This window comes from Pocillopora verrucosa, chromosome 5, assembly GCF_036669915.1.
Source record: "Pocillopora verrucosa isolate sample1 chromosome 5, ASM3666991v2, whole genome shotgun sequence".
NCBI lineage: Eukaryota > Metazoa > Cnidaria > Anthozoa > Scleractinia > Pocilloporidae > Pocillopora > Pocillopora verrucosa.
In genome coordinates this window covers 24,787,296-24,810,564 of record NC_089316.1, presented here as the reverse complement: position 1 = coordinate 24,810,564, position 23,269 = coordinate 24,787,296, and the positions used below count along the sequence as shown (strand labels likewise).

Here is a 23,269-nt window from a genome sequence, read left to right as displayed (position 1 = left end):
CGACAAGTCATAGGTTTTCAAAATATTTTTCCGGAATATTTCAAAATTAAAATTCACCTTTAAGTAAGGTACACTTTTTGAATTGCTGCTGTTTTTCTGTTAATGACATTGCCATAGACAGATGAGTAATACATGAGAATTGAAAGAAAACAAAGAGTGTTCAACACAGTTGGCGCCCTATTGAAAACTAAGCCGAATTTCCAACTTTGCATAACGAACTGTCATGAGGTTGAGCACGTTTTACCTGCTGAAAAGGCAAATTTTCAAATGAATATTTTATCATATCTGCTAGGGGAAGTTTTAAAGTTAAACTTCCTTCTGGCCACGAGATTTTTTCCTTTTTTTTTGGTACCCTTAACTGAAAGACCAAAAATATATATATATCAACCTCAACAATTTGAAACAAATACATCTTTTAAAATTTTAATTCTTCCTCAAGCTATTCAAGCTATTAGCGTTTTACAAATTGAGAGGAAAGCAATTAGCTAAGCGGCGAATGATGTTTGTCACAATTGGTAGGACGAAACACCAAAAAAATAACACTTAACTACAATTGAGACCCTTCGGATCGGTTCTAAACTCAAAGTTATCTCGAAATCCTTCGGTACGGCTACGGAACTCGAGAGCCAAGAAACATTCTGCTACTGAATTATATAACACTTTACAATAACTACTAATTGCACACGAAGATATTTCGGCAACGAATGTCACTAGGTTGCATACCTTACCGACAAAAACAAAAGATGTGTCGTGAGTGTCTCGGTTCGTTTTCTTTTTTAATGTTCTTGAACACCTTCCGAACAGTCTTTTTGTAATCAAAGTCTTTTCAACAACAATGCTTTATCATTTTACCAACAAGAGAAAGAAATAACTTTTAAGGGATGTAAAAATAATAATAATAATAATAATGATAAATTACAAATAAGGATTTTACTTAACTCTATCAGTATGAAAATAAATATGTTTCATTTCAATGTCGAGAAAATGACAATTAATACGTCAAGGAGGCAAAAGAAGGCCAAACGAGAAATAGCGACGGACTTTCGTATGTGAAAATCAATGCCTCTTCTTTACAAACGTCATTCACAGTCTGCGAGGCCTTCGATCATAAATTTACTTGGTGAATGGGAAATACTCGTATATTTGAGCATTGAAACAAAGCGGGTTGGCCTCGTGTTTTATAGAAAATTTCATACTTTTTACTTGACCTGCGGCGCCCATTAAAAGGCACATAACATTAATTAAGGTCATTCATTAAATGGTTTGAACCCGGGGGTAACATGTAATAGTGTAGTTTGATCGTCTGGGTGAGTGTAGTGCTGAGAAGGACTGTTGTCGGTTATGGTGACTGACGTTTCGACAACCTAAGCGGAAGTCATCATCAGTGTCGAGTGAAAGGTTGCTGTCAGCCGAATGCAATTGGTCCGGTTTGTGTAAACTGATTGGTCAGTTTTGCCGTGATGTTGACATCGCCTAAAGACTCAAGTGGCGTGGGTCAGTCGTGATTGGTCGGTTTCGATCCGTTAGTGAAGTTAGGTTGTTCTGTTCGGTTCGTTTGTAATGTTAATGTCGTGAATGAGTCGTTTGTATGGTGCCGGTAGTGGTTGACACCTATTGAGGGTAGTCTGTTCCAGTTTAGTAAACCAGCTTTCCAGGGTCAGTCACTGAAAGTAGTTGGTGCTGTAGGTTAGGCATTGCGCAGTGCCAGTCCATAGTGTGGTTCGTAAGTCGGTGATGTTCAGCAATGTGATTGTCGACATCGCCTTTCCTCGTCGCTCGTTTGTATTCGGTCAGTCTAGTAGTGAGGTTTCTGCCAGTCTCACCGATGTAGGGGGCGCGGCAGTCGGAGCAATTATCTTATATACCGCTCCCTTTCTGTTCCTCGGTTCGTCTTTGTCTTTGACGTTAGTCAGTATCTGACTTATATACACAGTTTATGTCAAAGACAAAGGCGAATCGAGGAATTATTTTTATCATCTGCTATTATATGATTTAAGTTGATAATGATTTGACGAGAATATCTCGGGAATCATCCTCTCGATTCCTAACCATAGTAAACTAACCAGTGTCCTCTTCTAGTGTTCGTATCCAAATTCATTTATAAACAAAAGGTTTCTCTGAACTGTCATTTCTTCTTTCGGTTACAACACTATGTTTAGCTTTAGTTTTTCTCGAAATATTTCCGGAGGCAGTTTCATTTTCTTGAGAGCTTCTATTAATACTTTTTCCATTGTCTACTGATGGGAAAATGGAATGGAGCTTTCTTCTGAGTCGACTTCTTATCTGCAAGAATAAAGCAACAAAAAATGTCAAAACCAACTTACGTCCATTTATTTGAAAGAATTAGATGTAGAGAGCTGAGTCAAGTTAATGAGAAAAAGGTGAAATTAATCATCGGGTTCATTTTCAGTTGGCAATAAAATTGGCCCAGGACGATTAAAAAGAGGAAAAGATAAGAAAAAAAACAGCTAAAGAAATCTAATGAGGAGTGATAAAAAAGGAATTGTCTATCGATAGGAAGAAAATAAAATTGATTTAACCTGGAGACACTACAAGCTTGAAACGAAAAAGTGATATTATACCTCCGTGTTTCTCACGCAGTGCAAGACGAAAATCATAAAACCCTGTTGAAAAAAAAACATTGATCTCGTTGAGTAAAGATTCTTTCTCATCAGTTTTTCTTACAAGTACAGAGATATACATTTTCTTTCAAACTTACTTGGTTTGAGTTGAAAATCGTGAGAATATAGGCAAAAGCTTTGTGCAATGGCAATAAAACGCCAAACAGCCACGTGACACCCAAGAGAGGAATCATTACCACGCATGCTCTGATGCCAAGCCTACAAAGGAATGTTTTTCTTCCTCTTTAAGACATCAAATCACCGAAGAATAAGATCATCATTATCATCGTCATTGTCGTATATTTGTTTGTTTGTTTGTTTGTTTGTTTGTTTTTTGTGCATGTCGGTGTATGCGCGCGCAAAGACTACCGATGAACTCTTGGTTATTTGTTCTCTTTTGGATTCCTTACGTTAAAGATTTCATTCTCTACCTGATTTTTTCAGTCTGATTGTCTTTGGTTTGTTGCATCGTCGTCATCTCCCTGATAACTCGTACAAGGATCACAATGTTAAGCTAAAAGTATAAAAAATAGTGATTACACCGAGATACTATTGATGTAATGATAAATTAAAGACGAAAATAGCTCAGTAATTGTTTTTTCAATTCTTGCCCTAATTACTTCTACTTTATTCATTGCCGTCGATGCCGTTTTTATCACTGCCACTGTTAACAACGTTGTCTTGACACGCAGTTACACGTAAACCTATAATCAATAGATGTTCAAAATCAAGTTAGTGAGAAATATAAGGGGGACTCACCGATCCAATCAGCAATACAAAGACAATGAATATCCAGATCAGACCATTTTCGTGAGAAAGCCAGCAGCTTGACAGACGAAAAACAAACAAACCAAAATAATAAATAATAATTTAACGGCAGTATTAACAAATAATAGATTAGATACATCATTACATTTTTCGAAGCTTTGCTTAAAGATCTTTTACGAACAAGAGAAACATTATTATTACTTTCATCACTGAAAGGTACATGTTTTACTTACTATTTCTCACTGACAAAACTCTCGATTCCCGCAATGCCTGCTGTGATGCTCAAGGATAAGGTGACCACAAGTGCAGAAAAACCTGTGACAGAAAAGCCGAAAACATTCACTCCTGGTTTGCAAGAAAATATGTTTGAAACGGAATCTAAAATGCACCAAGAAGTTGAGTAGGGTGTCCTAATGGTGCAAGAGGTTTGAGGTTGACTTCCGGAAGAGTTATTGCCGGGTGTGCTGTTGGGTAAGACCGCTCATTATCTTTAATTAGACTTTAGTCCACCAGAATTAAGATTTTTTTTTTTCAGATTTACTAGCAGTGAACTAACTTCCACATGCGTTTCAGGATGAGATTTAATGCTCCTATTCTTTTATTCCGCTAGAGCCGGGAAGGAGCCAGTCATTTCTTAAGTTTTACGCTTTCATATCAGCTTTTACTTTAACCTCTTTTAATCCATTTATTCACACACAAGCAAAGGAACTGAAATATGGCCTTACCCCACGTAACTCCGTGGCATATCTTCATCTTGTTTGTAACGTTGTAGACTTTGACAACAAACAAGTAAAGGTAAACTCCCTCGATGAACATCCAACAGAAAGCGGCCATTAAAAAGAACTGCTCAAGGGCTGCTACCATAACACACACTTTCTGGAAAGAAGAAACAGCTCAGCTATCTGTTGCTGCAGTTAAGTAAAACCATTCGTGAGCAAAGAAGTAAAGCCCAGCCTTCATATAGCATGGATGATCATTTAGCTTTTGCTTATGCTAAAACGTCTAAAATAAATATATATTTCTGGCAAAATCGTGGTTTAATCGAAAACTTAGGGCATTGCCTCATACCCAAATGAGAAAAGACAGAAAAATCTGAAGAAACTTACAGTAACCTTACTTTGTTCTCAGTCGCACCAATCCCACCAAGAAATATGATTTGAGCTGCGCCAAGCGAAGCAACCAAACTAACACGGATCTGAGACAAAGGACCTCTCATCTCCCTGGGGCAAAGAATTCAAAGGATTGCCGAGAGGAACAGAGCCGTCTGTGAGGATGAAAATTGTCTTCGAAAGAATAAACACTCTTGAGTAGTAGTGTCAGTGTATGATATTGAATAATGTATGTCTTTCAATGTTAAACAACTTCCTTATAAAGTACTTACGTGAGAAAAACGTAGCCGAGAATTGTCATGGTAATTCCAATCAGAGATAATGTCAAACCCATGTAGGTAAGAATCTCCAGAATTTTGTTGTCGGTCTGTGTAAAATATGTAAGATAGCACAAAACTAGGTACATATGCTTTTAGTATAAACAAAGTCAGATAAGGCCCTTCTAAAGTTTTTAAATGCATTCAATTTTTGTCTTTTTTTTATAAATTATGATACCCATGATCTAGCCCACCTCAGATACGTCTTTATCGTAAGGTTCTGTGCCAAAGTGCATCAGGACAGCAAAATTGGTCAAATGATTGCAGCTGCATTCCGTTTGAGATTCGTCCATAGATTTTATAGAACAACCTTGTTCTGACCAGCCTACCGAGCTGCAGGAGAAAGCATGATTTGAAAAGGCTGCTAAGAGATGGGATTGATTAAATTTATCGAAAAATCAAACTGATAAATAGATGCGATCGCGATGTTTTTGAATAACAAAGTTTTCAAGGGCAAGAGGGAGGCTTACTGCAGGCTAAAATCGCAGCCTATATTGTGCCAAAACCAAATGAAGAGCAAGTAGACAACTTAAAGCACGTCGCCACTTAATGATTGCAACCACTAAGAATATCAGCTACGAATTTCATACATTTTTATTATTTGGCTCAGTTGAGTGAAAGAAGTAACCTCTTGCTGCTGCAGTAATTAACAAAGGAAATAACTGTATTCTCTCACCTGCTGTCTGCTGTGTTCCAAAACACGCAGTCTCGTTTCCTTTTTGCGGCCTGTAGTTAACAAAATCGTATGATCCTAACAAGTTAAATCTCTCAAAGGAAATAAAAACCCAATTAAGATGGGGAAGAGGGTGGAGAAGATTCAACTCAACTTTTGAAAGGGCTCTTTCCCTTTCTGTGTTTAACTATGCTGTCTCCTTAGCTAATGATTAATTTTATTGAAACACATTATTGTGGGTATTAATTCTCATATTCTCGCCCAGACACATACTCGTTTACGTTCTGAAGAAAAAATGGTAATCGAAAAATCTGGTCCAGTTGCGGATACCGACACCAGGAAGGGTTCACTTAATTTATTTCCTAATACTCGTTTGGTTAGTGTCAATTTCATACTGATCCAGTAGTCCTCTCTTAAGGTGATGTGAGGAGCTTCAACAAGATGTGTTATTTCCTGCACTTGCCTGAAAATTCCTGAACATTAACGTAACATTATGCGTCAGCCTCGTGGGAGGTGGAATGATTGTAGCAGATATTACGATCGTGTTGAGATGCCTACGGTGGAAGTCGATGGAGCAAGTTAGTCACAAAATCTGAATTTGCGATAGAAAAAATGAAAATAATACATGTAAAGATGAATCTTAGATTGCGGTGGATCATTGAACTAGTCAGTTTTCTCTTTGTTTTATTTTGTTGTTGCTTTTGTTGTTGATTTTGTTTTTTTGGAAATATTTCTTAGTTGATTCATCATTCATTTCCTCTTTTAAAGCATAGGGAGGACTAGAAGCATGGGAGACATAAAGGGACGAGAAAACATACAGAAAAACTAGAAAAAAAAACACACGCACACACACAAACCTGCTTTTGTTAGTCGCCTCTTTGGTGTAAATATCATCAATCAAAAGCATTTTAGAAAGACTTTTGTATAAAACTCCCATAACTACTTCTGAACCTGAAAATGAACAAGAACGGTAGTATAAGGTGCTGGAAGATGAATGTTATAAAGAAGATGTTCCAGGAACTCCTGTTATAGATATGATAAATGTTGAATTTAGGTCACATTGAATACGCACTAATGGATGGACTTAGTATAGAACGTATTTGATAGAAGAATCCTTTACCAACCGTTCTGAAAGTTTCCCGATGGAATTTTAACGAAGTTCTGTCCTTCAGGCCCCTGGAGACCAAAATCACTCTCATTTTGATGGTAAACACGTCTGATTTCCAAATCTAGACACACAACGAAACAAACTTAAAATCAATCGGAAGGAATACGAACAAAGAGAAAAAATACACCAGTCAACTTAAAGCCAAACTTAATGACCCTAAGACTGATAAGAAGACAAAGTTTGATTCTTTGGGGCCTTTTTGCCCTTTGACGTCAAAGTAGAAGATGACCTGCATAAGCAGGTCTTACCTTGGCCTGGAAAAAAAATATGTTCCTAAACTGCAAAGTCGTCTCTTTTGATAAGAAAGTTTTAATGAACTCACATTAAAAACAAAATGAAACAAAAAACAAAATTACACAAATGGTACAGGCTAAAATGCCCTTTCTCCTTTTATTTATGTACCCAGATTGGTCGCTCACGCCGTTCATCGTATTCTGTAGTGATAAAAATATTATCAATGTAATTTATTTCATTTTTTTAATTTTAATTTTTTTTTTTCGACACAGGAACATTTTAGGGTTTTTTTCTACAAAACGATCAGGACGTGAAAGTCGACACTACGACACTAGAGGTAATAAATAATTTTTCTTTTTTTTTTTCCCCTTACCGATTTCTTGGCTGTTAATGCTAAGGTTGGGTGTTGTTTTATTAAGGTGATACTGAGCATACTCCAACACAAATTGTTCTAAAGTGTATGTAGCTTGAAAAACCGCCTCCATTTTTTCCTCCTCTGTTTGATTCCCAAACGTGCCATTAGAAAATTTGGAGAGTGTCTCCTCAAACGCATCCAAAGCGCTCTAAAAAGGATTGATTCAGTAAATAAGCCAACGAAATCGTTGGAACAACACAAGAAAATTGGTCATCAGTTCCTAAAGCACGGTGTTAATTTATATCAACGAAACTTATATTAGTACCAAATATTTCGAGTTGCATGCTTATCGATTCTTTTGAAAACTATAACATGGTGAGCTAATACCTCAAAAGGTTTTAGGACACTTATTGTAGGACAATTTCTTGAAGGAAAATATCTCCAAAAAAGAAATATGCAGAATACCTGGATGGATCCCTCTCTTTCAATGTCAAGGAGGCCAATGGCGTTCAGTACCTGATAAGTAATAAATTTCCGAAAGCCAAGTATCAGTATTTCTAAGAACCAGAGGCATGCCTTACTCCACTGCATAACTTACTCCGTTTCTTGCCTGGCCAAGTTGTTTCATATCAGAATTTTTTTTTACTATATTGGCGCGCGATATTGCTTATACATGTTTTGAGATCATCGTTTTCATCAATCAATTCAAGCACGTACCTGAGAGTTCAAAGTCTGTGGAGCTTCAGCATTGTCATCATCACTATCATCGTTATCATTCTTTACTACTAAACTGTCTAAAAAAACAAAAACAAACAAACAAACAAACAAACAAATCGAGTATCGATAGGTAGGCGATAAATGTAATTACTTCCGTTGGACGACCAAAGAGGAATCTATACGTCACCCTGTCACTGTGTCATTTGTTGCATTTTCCTTAATCAGATGTTTAAGGAACTCTGTCTGCAGATGAAAAAAATTTCTATCTACCCGCTAAAGTATTTCTATTCTCAGACATCTCACCTCCCCTAATGCTGATGTTTTGCAATCTCCTTAAGTTTGCACGCATGTTTTAAATTAATCACAAACACAAAATCACAGCAGAGATGCGTGACTACTTTTTAAACATGGGAAATATGGCCACAATATACAGGGGAAATATGATCTATGTCAATGTCTCAGCAACTGCGCACCTACCCCTCCCATTACCCAAAACAGTCAACTGATAACAAGTTAAGATTAAAATTGGGTTAAGGGTGGAGTACGTGCGAATTTGCTTAGATACTGACATTGATCCCAAACATACCATTTAGTTTTGATTCAGAGTTGCACCGAATCACATTAACAGCAAAGATGTAACGACCGCTACAAACGTAATTGACCTGGATCCGTGTGTGAGGTAAATAACTGAGTATTTCTACTGTAAAAGTTGGTGGAAATCGAAAGTAAAAGTCAAAATCACGACGGCACCGATTTCTGAGATCGTTAGACCCATAACAGTTCCGAAATGCATCGCACCATCTCAGTGAAGAATGATAACCCAAACCAACTGTGTACCAGATGTTGTTTGTTCCATTTCTCAGGTAATTGCAGGTATTGGAACTCTGTTTCCATAACGCGGTGTTCAAACATGGGGGCACTAAATATCCGAATAAAATGTTTTTTTAATAATTTTATAAGATTTTAAACATGAATCAATGATATATACACATAAATTCAAATAATAAACAAGTCAGGCACAAACCTTTTCCTGTTTTTCTCGATTGGCATTCTATGGAGGTAATCCTGATGGCGAATGTCTTCAAAAAGTAGTTTCTTCCGTATTTTGGTATACCGCAATACTTGACGTAAACGTGTTTGAAGTGAGAGACGTCATTCCCTCCTTCCCCTGTACTTATATCGAAGAAAGATGAACGGAGTCTATAAAACTTTAAGGAGCAATAGTTTTTCCACTCGGTTGTTTGATGAAGGCATATTGAAAAATAATCACACCACAACTGTAAACACTGAGTAAAGTCACGTTTCTGGTATTCCCGAGAACTTCTTATTTTACAGTCAGCTTTTAACCAATGTTGAGAAGTGGCGTTCTTAATTTGCTGGCAGTTACCTTTCTTTAGCTCTGGGATGTTAAGCGATTCATACGAATAACAATATTTTCCTGTTTCAAAGGAAAAAAATAAAAAAGAACCCCTCAGTCCAAATAATACACACCCAGTGATATAATCTTAGGAGGCAGATTACATTTTAACAAAGGGACTTCGAAAAAGCCTTTCCCTCCCCTGGATGAGATGCTAGTCCATCGCAAGGTAACCCCCCGAATCTCATCAATCTTCCCTGGCAATTTGCCAGTAACCATTTATACTCTTAGGGGGAGAGACACACTGTGAAAGTAAGGCGCCCTACTAACGAACACAAGACAAGGTGTCGAAACCAGACTACTCGACACGGAATACAGTGTTCTGAGTATTAAAGAAGAAGAAGAAAGAACAAAGAAGCTCACAGCAGGCAATATTTAAATTGCAAGGAGTAAAATAGCCTAGATGCTATTCTAACTAAAACTGTCAAAATCATTTTTTAGATTTTTTAAGTCTCGGGCGTTTTCTTTTTTTTTTCAATATTTCACGATTTTGACGCATTTTAATCCACCATTAATTTCCTCGTGATTTCGTCGGCCACCTTACGTCACGAATAACCACGCGTAGGTCGACATTTGTCCTACGATTATTTGCGTCGAAACAAAGCCAGGAGGAAAAAAATATCTTTACATTTCTACTATTTACATGGAAGAAAAACCAATTTGATATGTAGAGTCTAATGATAACGTTATCAAAAAGCTGGTCGCCGGTAACCAACACTGGCTTTTTAACATGCAGCCTTGGCGCGATATGAGAATTAATTTTATTAAATAAATAAACCCCTTTTTCCTTGCCAGTAGGTCGGCTGTTACTTTCCTCAGCTGAGAGATTGCCCTCCAAATTTCACCATTTCTCTTGAAGCTTTGCTTCCCGGCCAAGTATTCAGTTTATTTCAATTTCAAATCCGTGAACAATATCAATACTTCTTTAAATTTAGAAGCGTTCGGTCTTCCTCGCCTCTTGAACGAAAAAAAAAAATGGCATTCGCAAAGAAGATACATTGCCAAATGGATCTTTTTTTAATAAACTAAATTCATGCAAAATGAATGCTAAGTTGTACAAAAAAGCTAATTTTATCCTGCTCCTGGCTTAGACTCGGTTGACAGAGAACTAAAACGTATTCAAAATGTCTTTCAAAGCACGAAATAGAAAGCAAATACATTTCCCAGTATTGGTCATTTTTCTCTTCTTTCATATCGTCTGTCACTAAAAATGACTTACCTTGAGCTGTATTCTGAACATTCCAAATAACTACAAAAGAAAGGAAACACAACAGCGGCAAAACATGACAAAAGTAAACCATTCTTTTTAATAACACGGCAGTGTTGCACTCGAGTCGTTGAGGCATTGCTCAAGTGGAAAAGAACAGGTGGAATTTTAAGCAAACAAACGATTTGAACTGAATATTGGGCCACGGCTGATTTTATTTTCAGTGCTACCTGTCACTCTGACATGTTTTTCGTCACAGTCAATATCGATTCCCTTCACGGTTACTTCTTGAGGTAAATAATTTGGTATGCTTAAGTGACTGTGGTCTTATTTCCTCAAACTGCAGTCACAGAAACATATTTTGTTAACCTTTTCATATTATCAGTGGAGTATTCGTTTCCGTTTGGATCTGTTATAATTAACGCATTTTTCCTGATGTAAAAAAAATGATTAGGTTGAATAGGAGATATAAGCATGATAAAGCGATGGAAGAAAACCAATATTAAGGTGTATTAGAAAGCACGTTTTAAATTGGTATTAATAATGGTAGTTATATGATTTGTCAGTTCTTTAAACGCCCACCTCCTTTCATGCTGAAGGAGGCCAAACTGGTTCAAATTTGTTCCATTTTTTTTTTTTTGAATAAGTTAGTTTAAACAGCTATTTTAATTTTTAATTAAACCTTCGCCTTGAGGTAAATAATTTTATCTCCTAAAATCACCAAGATAGAGCAGTCCATCAATTCCAACTGACCTGAAAGTTCAGTATTGGCTGAGTACTAAACGGAAACATTACCTCATCGTAATGAAAAAAAAAATATGGGTAATATAAGGGGCATAATGCATTTTTGATAATGAAAAGAATGGCATATACCATAATTTAAACGTAGTCGAAATTGGCTTTATATTCGTCTAAGCGTTTTACGTTAGTTTTGCAGAATTTATCAGACGATTTATGCGACAATAAACTTTTTACACGGTCAGTTAGAAACTCTCATGATGTGGAATGGTGAAAAAATAATTACGACCATTCTAATCCAAATGAATAATAGAGGACTATATTGTATTTTTATTACCTCATGTGCTATGAAAATTTTTAAAGAATTTAAAATCTTTACCAAATCAAAATTAGTTGAAGCAAAAAGGCTTCTTGAGCTATAATTGCATAGAAAGGAATCATTTTGCCGTAAGCGGCAGCTATCAAGCTTTCTCTGTAACCAGTATATTTAAGATAATTAGCTTTGTTGTAGAGGAAAGGTCCAATCGTTTTATATGTCTTGGTTCTTTCTACACAGAATTCGAAAATCGTGGCGTTCAAGAATCATTTCGCGTCGTTACCGGGTTGGATGAATACCTTATGGCGGCTGATTTTCATTTGTTTTCACTCAATCATTACGCGACTGTATTGTTGTATTGATTCCGTGTATTCGTCCTTGGAAACTCGACATATTCAGCCAGCAATTATTCACAATTAGCCGATTATTTACTTTTTGTTTCCACAATGCTGATAAATAAATGATAAATGCTCATCACATTTTCCAGATTAATTGCATTTATGCGGTTTTATCCGGAGGTAAATCTTCAGTATTATGTTTACATCTAAATTGGCTTTCATTTGGTATGCAAGCAGCGACTCTTGGATCACGTAGCTTTTGATCGGTTGATTTTTATTGAAGTTTTCACCCTACGGAGAAAAATCTTAGAGCGGTGGAAATTTGGTTCAAATTACAACGTAGTTTTATATTTAGTCTGGTGAGAGAATTTTTTTTTCTTTTTTTTTTTCTTTATTACACGAGTTTAAAAATCAGCCACTCAGTATCTATTTATGGTGCTCCTAGAAGCAGACGAAGGTTTCGCTCATCAGGTGTTAAATAAGAAGAGAAAAATTAATAAAGGCAATTCATAAAGATGCGGTAATATTTACAGGAGTTGATTTAAGTGCTTCGAGACGTCAACAGAATCCATACGCAAAATCAATAACTACAGCTTCAGAAGTCTGTAAATAATTTAGTAAGATCAAAGAAAACCTTATCAGTTAAATTAAAGTAGTTTTTTGTTAATATTTAGATGAATGGAATTTAGCTCTTTTGAACTACTTCTGACCTTGTACACAATTTTAAATCTACAACAAAAATCAGACAAAAATCAAATGATAATTATTTTGGATTAAAGAAAACCCAGGTTTTTTTACACTGTCAAATCATAAGTGCATGGCTTATTCAAACTTCTTACTTAAGTGTTATCAGCCACCCCAATGGAGACTCCATTGGACGATTGCCCCTCGCCCGATAGCATTGTTATCATCATGGGCCCGGTTGTATAAAGGTTGGATAACACTATCCAAAGGATTAATCGCTATCAAACGGATAAGTGATCACAAAAATTATGGCATTATCCACCGGAAAGAGATTTATTTAGCGGATAGTGTTATCCGACCTTCGGACAACAGGTGCCTGATGCATATCAGCCGTGCTAAAATTATTCTCGCTCATTGGCCGTTGGACCGAGCCCCGTTAACCCATAATGTTTTGTATTAATCTAATTACGATCGAATAAAAAAGGAAGTACACTTTAGGTATGTAAAGTAGAGAGTGATGCCATACTCTCGAGAAAGTGAAAAAAGAAAAGAAAAACAAACAGCCAAACAGGCAGGATATTCATTCTGTTTCTTGCCTTTAGCTCTCAGGCCAGGTCTTTATTTATTATTACTGTTTTTTTTTTTTTTTGCCTTTTTTCACTTAGGAAGTGAAAATAAATTGCATTAAAAGTGAGGTGCATTTATTCTATCAATCTACGCAATGTGATAATCCTTTATTCAGAGAGCGAAACACACGGCTCGAGACTCACGTTTTACGCATATGATACGCCACACACCTCACGATAGACTCAGCACGCATGACGCATGACGCACGTTTTTTAGTGTTTCTTGTTTTACGTGAAGAATCATAATAGATAATTACTATTCCTGCGACGAGCTGACTAACAAACTTGTAAACTCTATCTCTTAGACTGTGCCATTCCATTAGGCTCTATGGCTTAGCGCTTGTTGATTTTGAATCTGGAATAAACTAGTTGGCTGCATTTGAATTTTTGTTTCTTTTTTGTTTTACTCCATCGGCATCACTTTTGGCTGGTTTCTCTCTTCCGTGGCAGGGAAAATCATGCCAATTCTTTGTTGCAGTCGATCTCGAATCTGCAGGTGAAGAAAAATAGAAAAATCAAGCAAATAATTGATTATAATAAATTCCCTTGGCAGATAACCCTGTTCATGCATGTAGTGTTCAAGAATGAAGTTTACGAGAGGTACCATTAATACATCGCATCATAATGATAATTAGCAGGTAATTTAGTCTTAAAAACTGAGTTGAAAACGCAAATTAGCCACCGTAAATGGTAAAAAAGCTGACGTTTCGAGTTTGCTACTCTCCCACCGACGCAGCACCACAGTTTCTTTAGAAACTTATCCCTTTATTCATAATGATAATTAAGTTGATAGATTAATGATGATAACAAAACCAAGAGCACTTAAATTCGGTCTGTAATCATACGAGTTATCAACAAAATCGGATCCGGACGAACGCGAAGCGGGATATGGATACTCGTATACAGAAGGCAGTAGTAATATACTTACTCAGCTACAATAAGAGATATTTTTTTTGGTAGCTTAGTTTTTCATTTCATGGATTCATGTATAGGGAAATATTGCATCATTTCTTGGAAAATCTCACTTGAATGTTCCCAACGCAGTGCAGATACATTTTTTTTGCTACCTTAGTTTTTTTCGGTCAAATACACGACCTTTATACATTATACACTAAGACTACCTTGTTTAGATAATTATCTTGATGACGTGGATTCATTTATAGAGAAATATTGCATCATTTCTTGGAAATCTCACCTGACTGTTCCTAACGCAATGAAGAAGAAAAAATCAAGAAACCCTAATAAAGAAGAACGAACCTTAAATTATACGTCGTCATTTGGGAATATAACGCACCGATCAAAAGCTGAAATTTTTATGTGAGCGTGCTCTTCGGGATATACTTAAAAAACAGTTATTATTACCGCAAGGAATCAAAAGGTTGGGAACTAACAAGCACAATTTTCAGTAAATAGCGAAAGTTTTGCTCAAGCCCAACCTTAGCCGTTGTCCCTAACACTTTCTCTCTCTTGCCAGGGATGGGTGATGGCTAAATGCCACGGAGACATTAGGAAAAAAACAAACAATAAAAAAAATAAACACAACAACAAACCATAACAACAAAACAGAAAAAAACAAACAAACAAAATAATAACAAATGGAATGATTGTCTCTACCATATGAGCGTTTAATGCACATAACGATATTCGTTAATCATGTCAGAGAAACAAGTATGAGCAATACACAAGATCTTCTGGTCTGAATTGTACCAACTTTACAAGCTTCAAGAAAATATCAATTGCAAAAAATTAAAAATGTATCATAAACCAACCTAGCTACACAATGGTTTCAAACCTGAGTAGAGTTAAGGATGATAACAATGTAGGTGAATGCTCTATGCACTGGTGACAAAAGGCAAAAAAACCAAGTGAATCCCAGAAGAGGAAGCAAAATAACACATGTCCTTATCCCAAGTCTGAAAGTAGGAAGGAAATATGAAATGAGCCTATAAGAAAGCTTGTTTAACTAGATCAATTTTATTAACAGTCGCTGTGTTTAGCTAGATACGTAGTTTCTTCACATTAAGCCTTAGCTGTGTGATGGTTTTGTTAACTTCCAAAGTGGCTGTCTCCAACCAAGAGCATAACTGGGTATTGACAAACTGTCAGAGAAAACTGAGAAAACGCTAAGAGCTTACTTGAGATGGAAAGTTGACGCAAGGAAAGTTGCAATTTACTTAATACTCCCAAATCCCTTTAAAATCTCGGCAGTGTGAGCCACTATGCTCGAGAGTAGACATTACCGGTTAATAAGTGAATTCAAAATCGCATACTACATTATTCCTAAAGAAAGATGTTTTAATAGAAATTTGATTTTGATAGACCTCGCTTACCGTGGAGTGACAGAACGAAAACATCTTTCTTTATTTCTTTACCGAGCTCAAAACTTACCATCTCTCTAATTCCTATCTACATACATATTCTTGGTTAACAACGTTGCTCACCGTACGTGTTGAATAGTTCCCCTTTTTGCTGCATTTTGGGCATTTCTCTGATGACTCGCACAAGCATCAGTTGTTCAGCTTAAAATGAAAAAACATCTCAAGAAACTGACAACGAAAAACGAAATTGGTGGGATACAGATAGGTTAGAAAGAGGAACACAAGCAAAACACTAGGGACACAAACATGCAGAATGAGCAGCCCATAGTAAATAGTGCTCAGTACAGAAACAACCAAAACCGATGATAAATTGTTAGTCCATTGATTGTAGTAGAGAACACTCCTTATCAAGTATGGTTTTACTTACCACATTCAAACTATTAATCCACAAACGCAATAAAAATCCAAATAAGATTGTTTGCAGAAGGACATCCAGCAGCTATTCCCCAAACCAAAAAAATGGAAAATGTCCCTATAAACAAAACACCAACAATTGCCGAGAGAAAATTGCAAAGCGAAATTTCAGGGTTTTTTATATCTATAATAGATGTCTCATTACTGTTCACGTCGACAAAGCTCTTGATTCCGTCTTTCCTGCCAGCGATACTCAAAGAAAATAACGACCATTTACTGCAGGGAAAAACTGCAAGAGGAAACAAACAAATAAGTAACTCGGAGTGTGTGACAAGATACAACTGCAGACACTGAACACAGAGATGTGAGTATTGCTTTACTGAAAACTAACCCCCTGAAAAAGCATGATAGATAAGCCATCCGGTTTTTGAATGTTGTAAACTTACACAAATAAACAAGTAAAGGTAACAATCCCTCCACATCCACCATCATCCAACAAAAAGCGGACGTAAAAAAAGTATTATGCATAGGGAGCCGCCACCGCGACAAAGGTAGCCTAAAGAATTGCCGAATACAAAAATTGTGCTGCAATGGCAATAAACATCCGTGTTTGTCACTATATCGAGTAATTCAGGAAGTCCTGATTATGAGAAAATCATGATTGAAAGTGAGTGCCCGCCGAATGCTTGCCACCCGTTAGGAGAGTCGTGAAAGTGCTTCGCTATATTTTGTTATAGAACTGCAGGTCAGGGAACGATGATGAGTAATTTCTTGATCTCATGTAATAGATGACATCAGGACTAGCAAATATGAAAATGGTTGCATTATGAAATTGCTGCGTGGTTACACAGTTGTGCCGATTTTGAAGCATTCGTGGTTTCAGCCCGCTAAATTTGACAAGGCCGTCCATTGTATAAGTAGCAGAATATCTAGAATTGTGGCCAAACAACAACTGGATGATGATCATGATGAAAACAATGATAGAATGTAAAGAAGTGAACGAAAGAGGAGATCAGACATGAGTCCATCAGCCATATTATTTCTAAAAAAAAAAGTCTTGCACCGCATAAATAGCGCATTGTCGTCTTTAGCAAACAGATCTTACGAATTCTTTTCATCAATGTTCTCATATTTAGCATCGTAAAACAAAAGATCATTTTTTTTTTTGCCAAAAAATTATAATGGGTAAGTAAATGCTTGGTTAGTTAAGTATAAAAGAGCACAAACCGTGATTGTTGATTTGTTAATTCCAGCAAGAAAAATGACTTGCCCAGCTCCAAGAGATCCAGTCAGACTCACTCTTATTTGAGAGAGAGGTTGGTGCATATCACTGTAACAAGAAAAAGCGCTCAACGACGGAATAAGTTATCACCTAAATAATTATTAGGAAACATTGAAAAACAGCCCCTAATTTAAGTGGTGTTACACTTGTCTGTATTTTGACTTACCTTAGGAAAATGTAGGAGAACACAGTAATTGTTATTCCATGATGAGGGAGAGAGCTAAGCCCATGTACGTAAGGATGTTCAATGTTTTTTTTTGATGTGTTCCTGTTATCTGCTTTGCATGTGAATAGAATAAAAAAAACAAACCAAGAAACAGCAATAACAAATAAAAAAATTATAATGAAAGAAAAGAAAAAAGTACTATTTAAAAGTTGCATGAACGTAGTAGACACGAGAGACGCTCTCTCTTTGAACTCGATCACTGAAAGATTAAGTTCGTTTAGTTCTTAATTTTGCAAAGCAGAGCTTGTTTCAAAGTAGTTATCAGATAAACATCATTCTCTTAGTGTTATGACTTGAAAAGATGTCCAAACATTTGAAAGTATGCGTCATTACTGGTGTTCTTTGCCTTTGTTACAGATGTAGCCGAGTGTTTCGTTAATTAAATTATGAAATTATGAGATCGAAAACATAGCAACAAACAAAACAAACAAACAAAAAAAACAAAGTTAATATGTTTTCACATTATCATTACCGTTTGAGTACCATCGTACTCGAATAAAACCGCGAAGTGAGTCAAATGATTACAACTACACTCTGTTTCTTCTGAATTGCTCTCTGACGTTACCACATGGCAGCCCTCCCCAGACCAGCCGTCTGGACTGAAAAAGGTATGGTGAATGATCAATGCTGATTAACAAAGGAAGAGCTAAATATTCGATAGAACGAACCTGTTCTGTTCCGCTCTAGGATGGTCAGCCAATGAGAGTTAGGGTTAAAAATTTACTTTCAGCAGCAGGTTTGATAAATTTTAAGTTTATAAAGGAAAGAGTAAAAACTTCATTTGGACTGTTACCTCTCTTCATTAAATTCATTCCAAAAAACACACACTGCCTTTTAGTATCAGTAGCCTGAAAAAGATAGCATATGGAAGTGAAAAGAGAATGTTTTATATGCGTATATAAAACCATTATTGATTGAAAAATAACAATAAAATACAGTTAAAAAAAAAAAACCTTGATATTTCTGAATCTCATGATGACATTCTGTTCCAATTGTTTCGGCATTGGATCCATCGTCGCTGCTATTAGTTTTGAGTTAAGGCTCCTAAGTGCGAAGTAATTGTGAGGGTAAATTTACTTGAAATGACTCATTTGGAGTTCATATTTGCATCAAATGGTTCAATTATCGTACCTTGTATTGTTGTCGATTCGAGTTGGTTTGAGAGCGCATGTAGATCTGTGTATATGATACCCGGTTCCAGCAATGAACCTTAGTTAGATTAAAAAAGGCAAAAAAACTCGGTTCAGTATTTATCTTTAATTTTTTAAACTTACTAATTCCAGTGAAACAAAAGTTCGACATGGAATTTTTGTGGTTCAACACGAGGTATTCTAAAATCTTTTTGTGGTTCCACGAGGTAGAAATCTTGATTATTTCCGTGTGAAGCTCTCTGGAGAAGCAGAACTATTCACAAAATAATAAAAAAATTAGATTGTGTTCATGAAATGTTACCTAGATTAGACAAACAAAGATACATCTAAGGTTAACATAGCTAGTGTTTCGTAAACCCTGTAGATTTGTGGCATTGATTCACTGAGATGATGTTGCGCATACTTGAGAACAAAATCCTCAAAAGCCTTTGCAGTTTCAGATATCGATTTCACGCTCCTCCCTTTTTTTTAAATTCACTTGCGTTTCAAGGTTGTGAATTCTCCTATACTCTTCGATAGTGTCTTGGAACAAATTGACTGCCTCCTAACAGTGAGAATGGAAGCAAGGGAATGAATAAAATTAAGGAAAAAGTATCGGTGGCGGATTCACAGATAGATGAATAGGTGTTGAAACGGTCACTCTTTTATTTTTATTTGTCTTCCAAAACTACTGAGAGAGTCAGTAAAGAATATTGAACTAACCTTCAAGCTGCTATTTTGCTGGACATCTACTTTGTTTAAGGTAGAAACAAAATCCTTAGCCTACCATGAAGAAAACTGATGTTAAGCACGTGATCTTAATCTAATAACACCTTTGTTTCCTTTTGCGGAAATGACTGAAATTATGCTCTCACAATACATACTGAAGTTAAGCCCATGATCTTAATTTAATAACAGTTTGTTTCCTTTTGTGGAAATGCTCTCTTGATACAGCTCGTAAAAGGTTAATTTATATTACTATTAGTTTATTTATTATACGCGCCGTCGAATTTCGATATTTATCTACAGGGCTAAGTCTTTTAGACCCAAAGGGAAAATAGAGTTTTTCTACAGATGAAACTTTTTAATCCTACAGCTTCCAAATAGATTTATGTATAGATTTAAACCAATAAATATCAAAAACGACAAAAATGAAATTAAAAAAGGCAAAAAAAGAAAAAAAAATTAAAAGACGAAAACAATTAATAAATAATTTAATAATGAAGTGCATACCAATTTTTCTGTCTTAGAGCTGATCTTTGGTGCCTCTGGTGTAACTGCCGTGGATGAATCTGATGACTTATCAAAACCTGTTTATAAAATGCCAGCAGAAGCAAATAGTTTAAATTCATTTAGAGGCTACCCTTAGACAGCAGCCATAGAATATCAATAGGCATGCAGAAATAGGTGAGCTACGTTACTTACTCTCTGTGGTCTTAACTAGAATATGAGAAGTTGTAGAACCTTGGATAAATTCTCCTTGAGGAGTAGTGACATCAGTTGCTACAGCTTTTTTGGTAGATCCATCAGTTGAAGAGGCCTCGGTTTTCGCCGCCTGTGTAGTAGGCTGATAGGATACAACTAGAACTACAACTGGTATTGCATCCCCCTTTACTCAAACATTTAATTTGGCACTCTTTTGCGTTGCATATTTGCCTGCAGCTTGTTCCAATGCACGTAAGACGGCATGAACTCTGAGCATTGCAAAAACTGTGTACAACTTCGCCCACTGCAAATTAGATTACAAGCGCCAGAATTGCAATTCTGTTGACATGTCTGTCCACTGCATGTCAAATTGCAAAAAAACTTGCAGCAGCTCTGGAAGCATGTGCCTTTGTCTTTTTGAACACAATTCTGGTTGCATCTGTTTTTTTTCTTCGTAGTCACATGTCATGCTTTTACATTCGTAGCTCTTATGACGATTACTGCAATAAGAAGTGAGGTAAAGTTAACAGATAAAAACTGATTAAAAAAATCGTTTCCAACGTATTTTGATCTAATATTAGACTTGCTGATTATTTGTTTGGAATCCCTCGGTACCAAAAATAAGTATTTTCTTCGGGTACTTGCAGCTTGCAGGTTAGTTGAACATTCTTTACTGGCTCTCGGTAGTTTTGGTAATATTACTGCGAGGATCGCTTTCATATTCATATCATATTATTGTCTATCAACTTTTGCGGCAATCAACTGATAAAAGTAAAGATGAGATACGTAAGACGCGCGCGAGACGGTCAAACAACGAGTCCCGCTATTAGTGCAATAGTTTATCAGACCGATTTTCGCTTTTATTGGCCTCACTCCAGATCAAAGTTACAATTCCTGTACTTATATCAATATCCAAAATTTTACCTATCGATTTGTAATACAGCATTATTTTACGTGCCCATTCTAGGATCCATTTTAATATGATTTCCTAATATGTTTTGTGGCTCAAGGGTTTCTTCTAGAAGTCAAGTGCGAAAAGAGCTTTTAAGAATACATATTTTAAAAAGCAAATGGGGTAACCCACCAAGCACATAAAATGCTAAACTTCCGTTTCTATTCCCTTGTAGAGTAAATCAATCCAGATGGCGAGGATCCGAATTAAGAGAACAGATGATGAAATGAACAATGTTAAAGGGCCAAGCTCAACCAGGATGCATTGCAGGGGTTGTGGCCATCTTCAGTATTTTCTGTATTATTCGCCTGAGCCATGCATTCGTGATCAAGAACCGGCTCTTTTAAACCTCAAAAAGTGTCTTTAATTGTCTATTATCTATTTGCTACGAAAATAAGGAATTTTGGAGACAAGTCAAACAGCACTTGAGCACTTGGGAGACCAACAGACGGAGAAACGTAAACAATCGATTGCAAGCCTAATACCATGTAAGTTTTTGAGTGACATTTCTCTCCCAGTGAGATCAAATTTAGCAATACATTTATGTAAAATTCCATCTTGGTATCCTATAATCTTTAAGCGTATTTTGAACCACTTTATGTTTTGATTAAATTTGAAGCGTGACGAATTTAATCATAGAGAGACGTCACACTTCTCTTTCAACGAATCCTTTCTTTGCACCTGAGGTATGATACGATACGAAGAAACATTTAAGTATTGAAAGATCTTCGTCTCTCTGTGATGCGTTAGAAGTCAACTGTCGATTCCCTGATAAAAATCCTGCTTCCGTGCACTTTTGCGTCCAAGAATATAAATTCTGATTCTGATATTTCAAGCGTGGATAATGTTCGTATCGTGGTACAATGTACAAAATGTAGCTGTTTATTCGCATTAAAAATTTTACTACTTTGTTTTGGTTCTGTTCCACAGACGAAAAAAGTCGTTATCATACCTCTTTCTAAGTAGGGGTTTAGTTTACCTCCCTCTGTGTAATTATTATTTGTTTTTATTTCTTTTCTCTACTTTCTTTTGCCATAGCAAAAATTTGGACTTACACTGTGCGAAAATATGCTTAACAGCTAAGATGATTTTACGGAAGCAAACAGGCCTTAATAACAAACACAACTTTATTGCACGAAACTCACAAACACTACTTAAAGCACTTTGTTAATAAGCTTTCACATTAGAATTACAATCAAAGGCAAATTTGCGGAGAAATTGAATCTATTAAAATTGATAGGCGAATACTACTTCACTATTACGTAATTAAAAACAATTTAGAAAAAAAATTTAAATGTCTAGTACGCAATAATACCATGACCTCACTTTTCCTTTGGGCAAAGCTTAAAATACTGAAAGGCGAATGAATTCTGGATCAAGACGGATTTAGAAACACGCAACACACAAACAATCCTTTACATTCACCATACACTACAGAAAATAACCGAGGCCCCTAAAAAAATAGCGAGAAATGGAATCTTTCAAAACTGGCCAAAAAATTTGTGGGAACTATTCCATGTACTGAAATAAGAAAGGAACGGAAGTTAGCACATCGTGATTGCAATGAATCGAAAATTGTAAAGGATTTAATAGTCTTAAGGTCTAATCAGCCGTGAAGACCAAAAATACAAGCTATACCACGAACAATATTAATCCTAAATTTCTTTTTTTCTATTTTAGACATATTCAAATCCCGAAAGATCTGTATAAGAACACTTCCAATTCGCACGAGCTTGTCCCTTGCTCTTTAAGAGAATCTACCTTTATGAAAACATTGCGAATCATTTCGTCCCATTTCTAAAGAGTGATCAGTTACCGTAAATCTTTAGGTAAAGAATATCAAGGGTGCCCCTTACTCTTCACAGGTGGGGCAGTGAAGCAGGGAGGAGGGGGGGGGTGATCTGTTTATGTCCATATGTCACGCAAACTTTATCAATATTAGGTTAAGAGAAAGGACTGACAAATATAAGTTAAAGTACCATGAATCCCGCCAATTGATCAAAATTAAATGGGTAAGGCTTTTAAGTCTTTATTGCTTCCCTCCCCCCCCCCCCCCCCCCCTCTCCCTAGTTGCTAAAAACGTGCTGGTTATCACTTTTTTTTTTAAGTATTTCGTAACTCGACTTGCCCTCACGCGATGTACAGATCTCTGCGGGTGAAGATGTTTGAAATTGATCCTCCTGGGAGGTTTTAATTTGCAGCAGGCAAATGCACTGCTCATTTTGAGCAAGATG

At 36.3% G+C, this 23,269-nt stretch overlaps 1 protein-coding gene and 1 long non-coding RNA gene across 2 annotated transcripts; both read right to left on the bottom strand.

The window, feature by feature from the left end:
* Positions 1-415: 415 nt before the first annotated feature.
* LOC131781241 (adhesion G protein-coupled receptor L4) lies at positions 416-10,722 on the bottom strand. Its single transcript, XM_066167784.1, is given in 21 exon segments — positions 416-2,141; positions 2,143-2,283; positions 2,583-2,624; positions 2,720-2,840; positions 3,053-3,135; positions 3,381-3,447; positions 3,623-3,704; positions 4,115-4,265; positions 4,507-4,609; positions 4,771-4,865; positions 5,010-5,148; positions 5,492-5,541; positions 5,952-6,042; positions 6,346-6,439; positions 6,613-6,717; positions 7,264-7,453; positions 7,711-7,761; positions 7,963-8,039; positions 8,549-8,881; positions 8,987-9,400; positions 10,599-10,722. Coding segments are annotated over 21 exon segments (2,577 nt in total). The 5' UTR covers positions 10,681-10,722; the 3' UTR covers positions 416-2,075.
* Positions 10,723-17,246: 6,524 nt separating this feature from the next.
* Positions 17,247-18,721, bottom strand: LOC136281329 (uncharacterized). Its single transcript, XR_010717680.1, has 6 exons — positions 18,660-18,721; positions 18,482-18,572; positions 18,322-18,376; positions 18,001-18,127; positions 17,469-17,577; positions 17,247-17,350 (listed from the first exon to the last, which is right to left on the bottom strand). It is a non-coding gene; the product is annotated as an uncharacterized lncRNA (long non-coding RNA).
* Between the last annotated feature and the right edge of the window lie 4,548 nt (positions 18,722-23,269).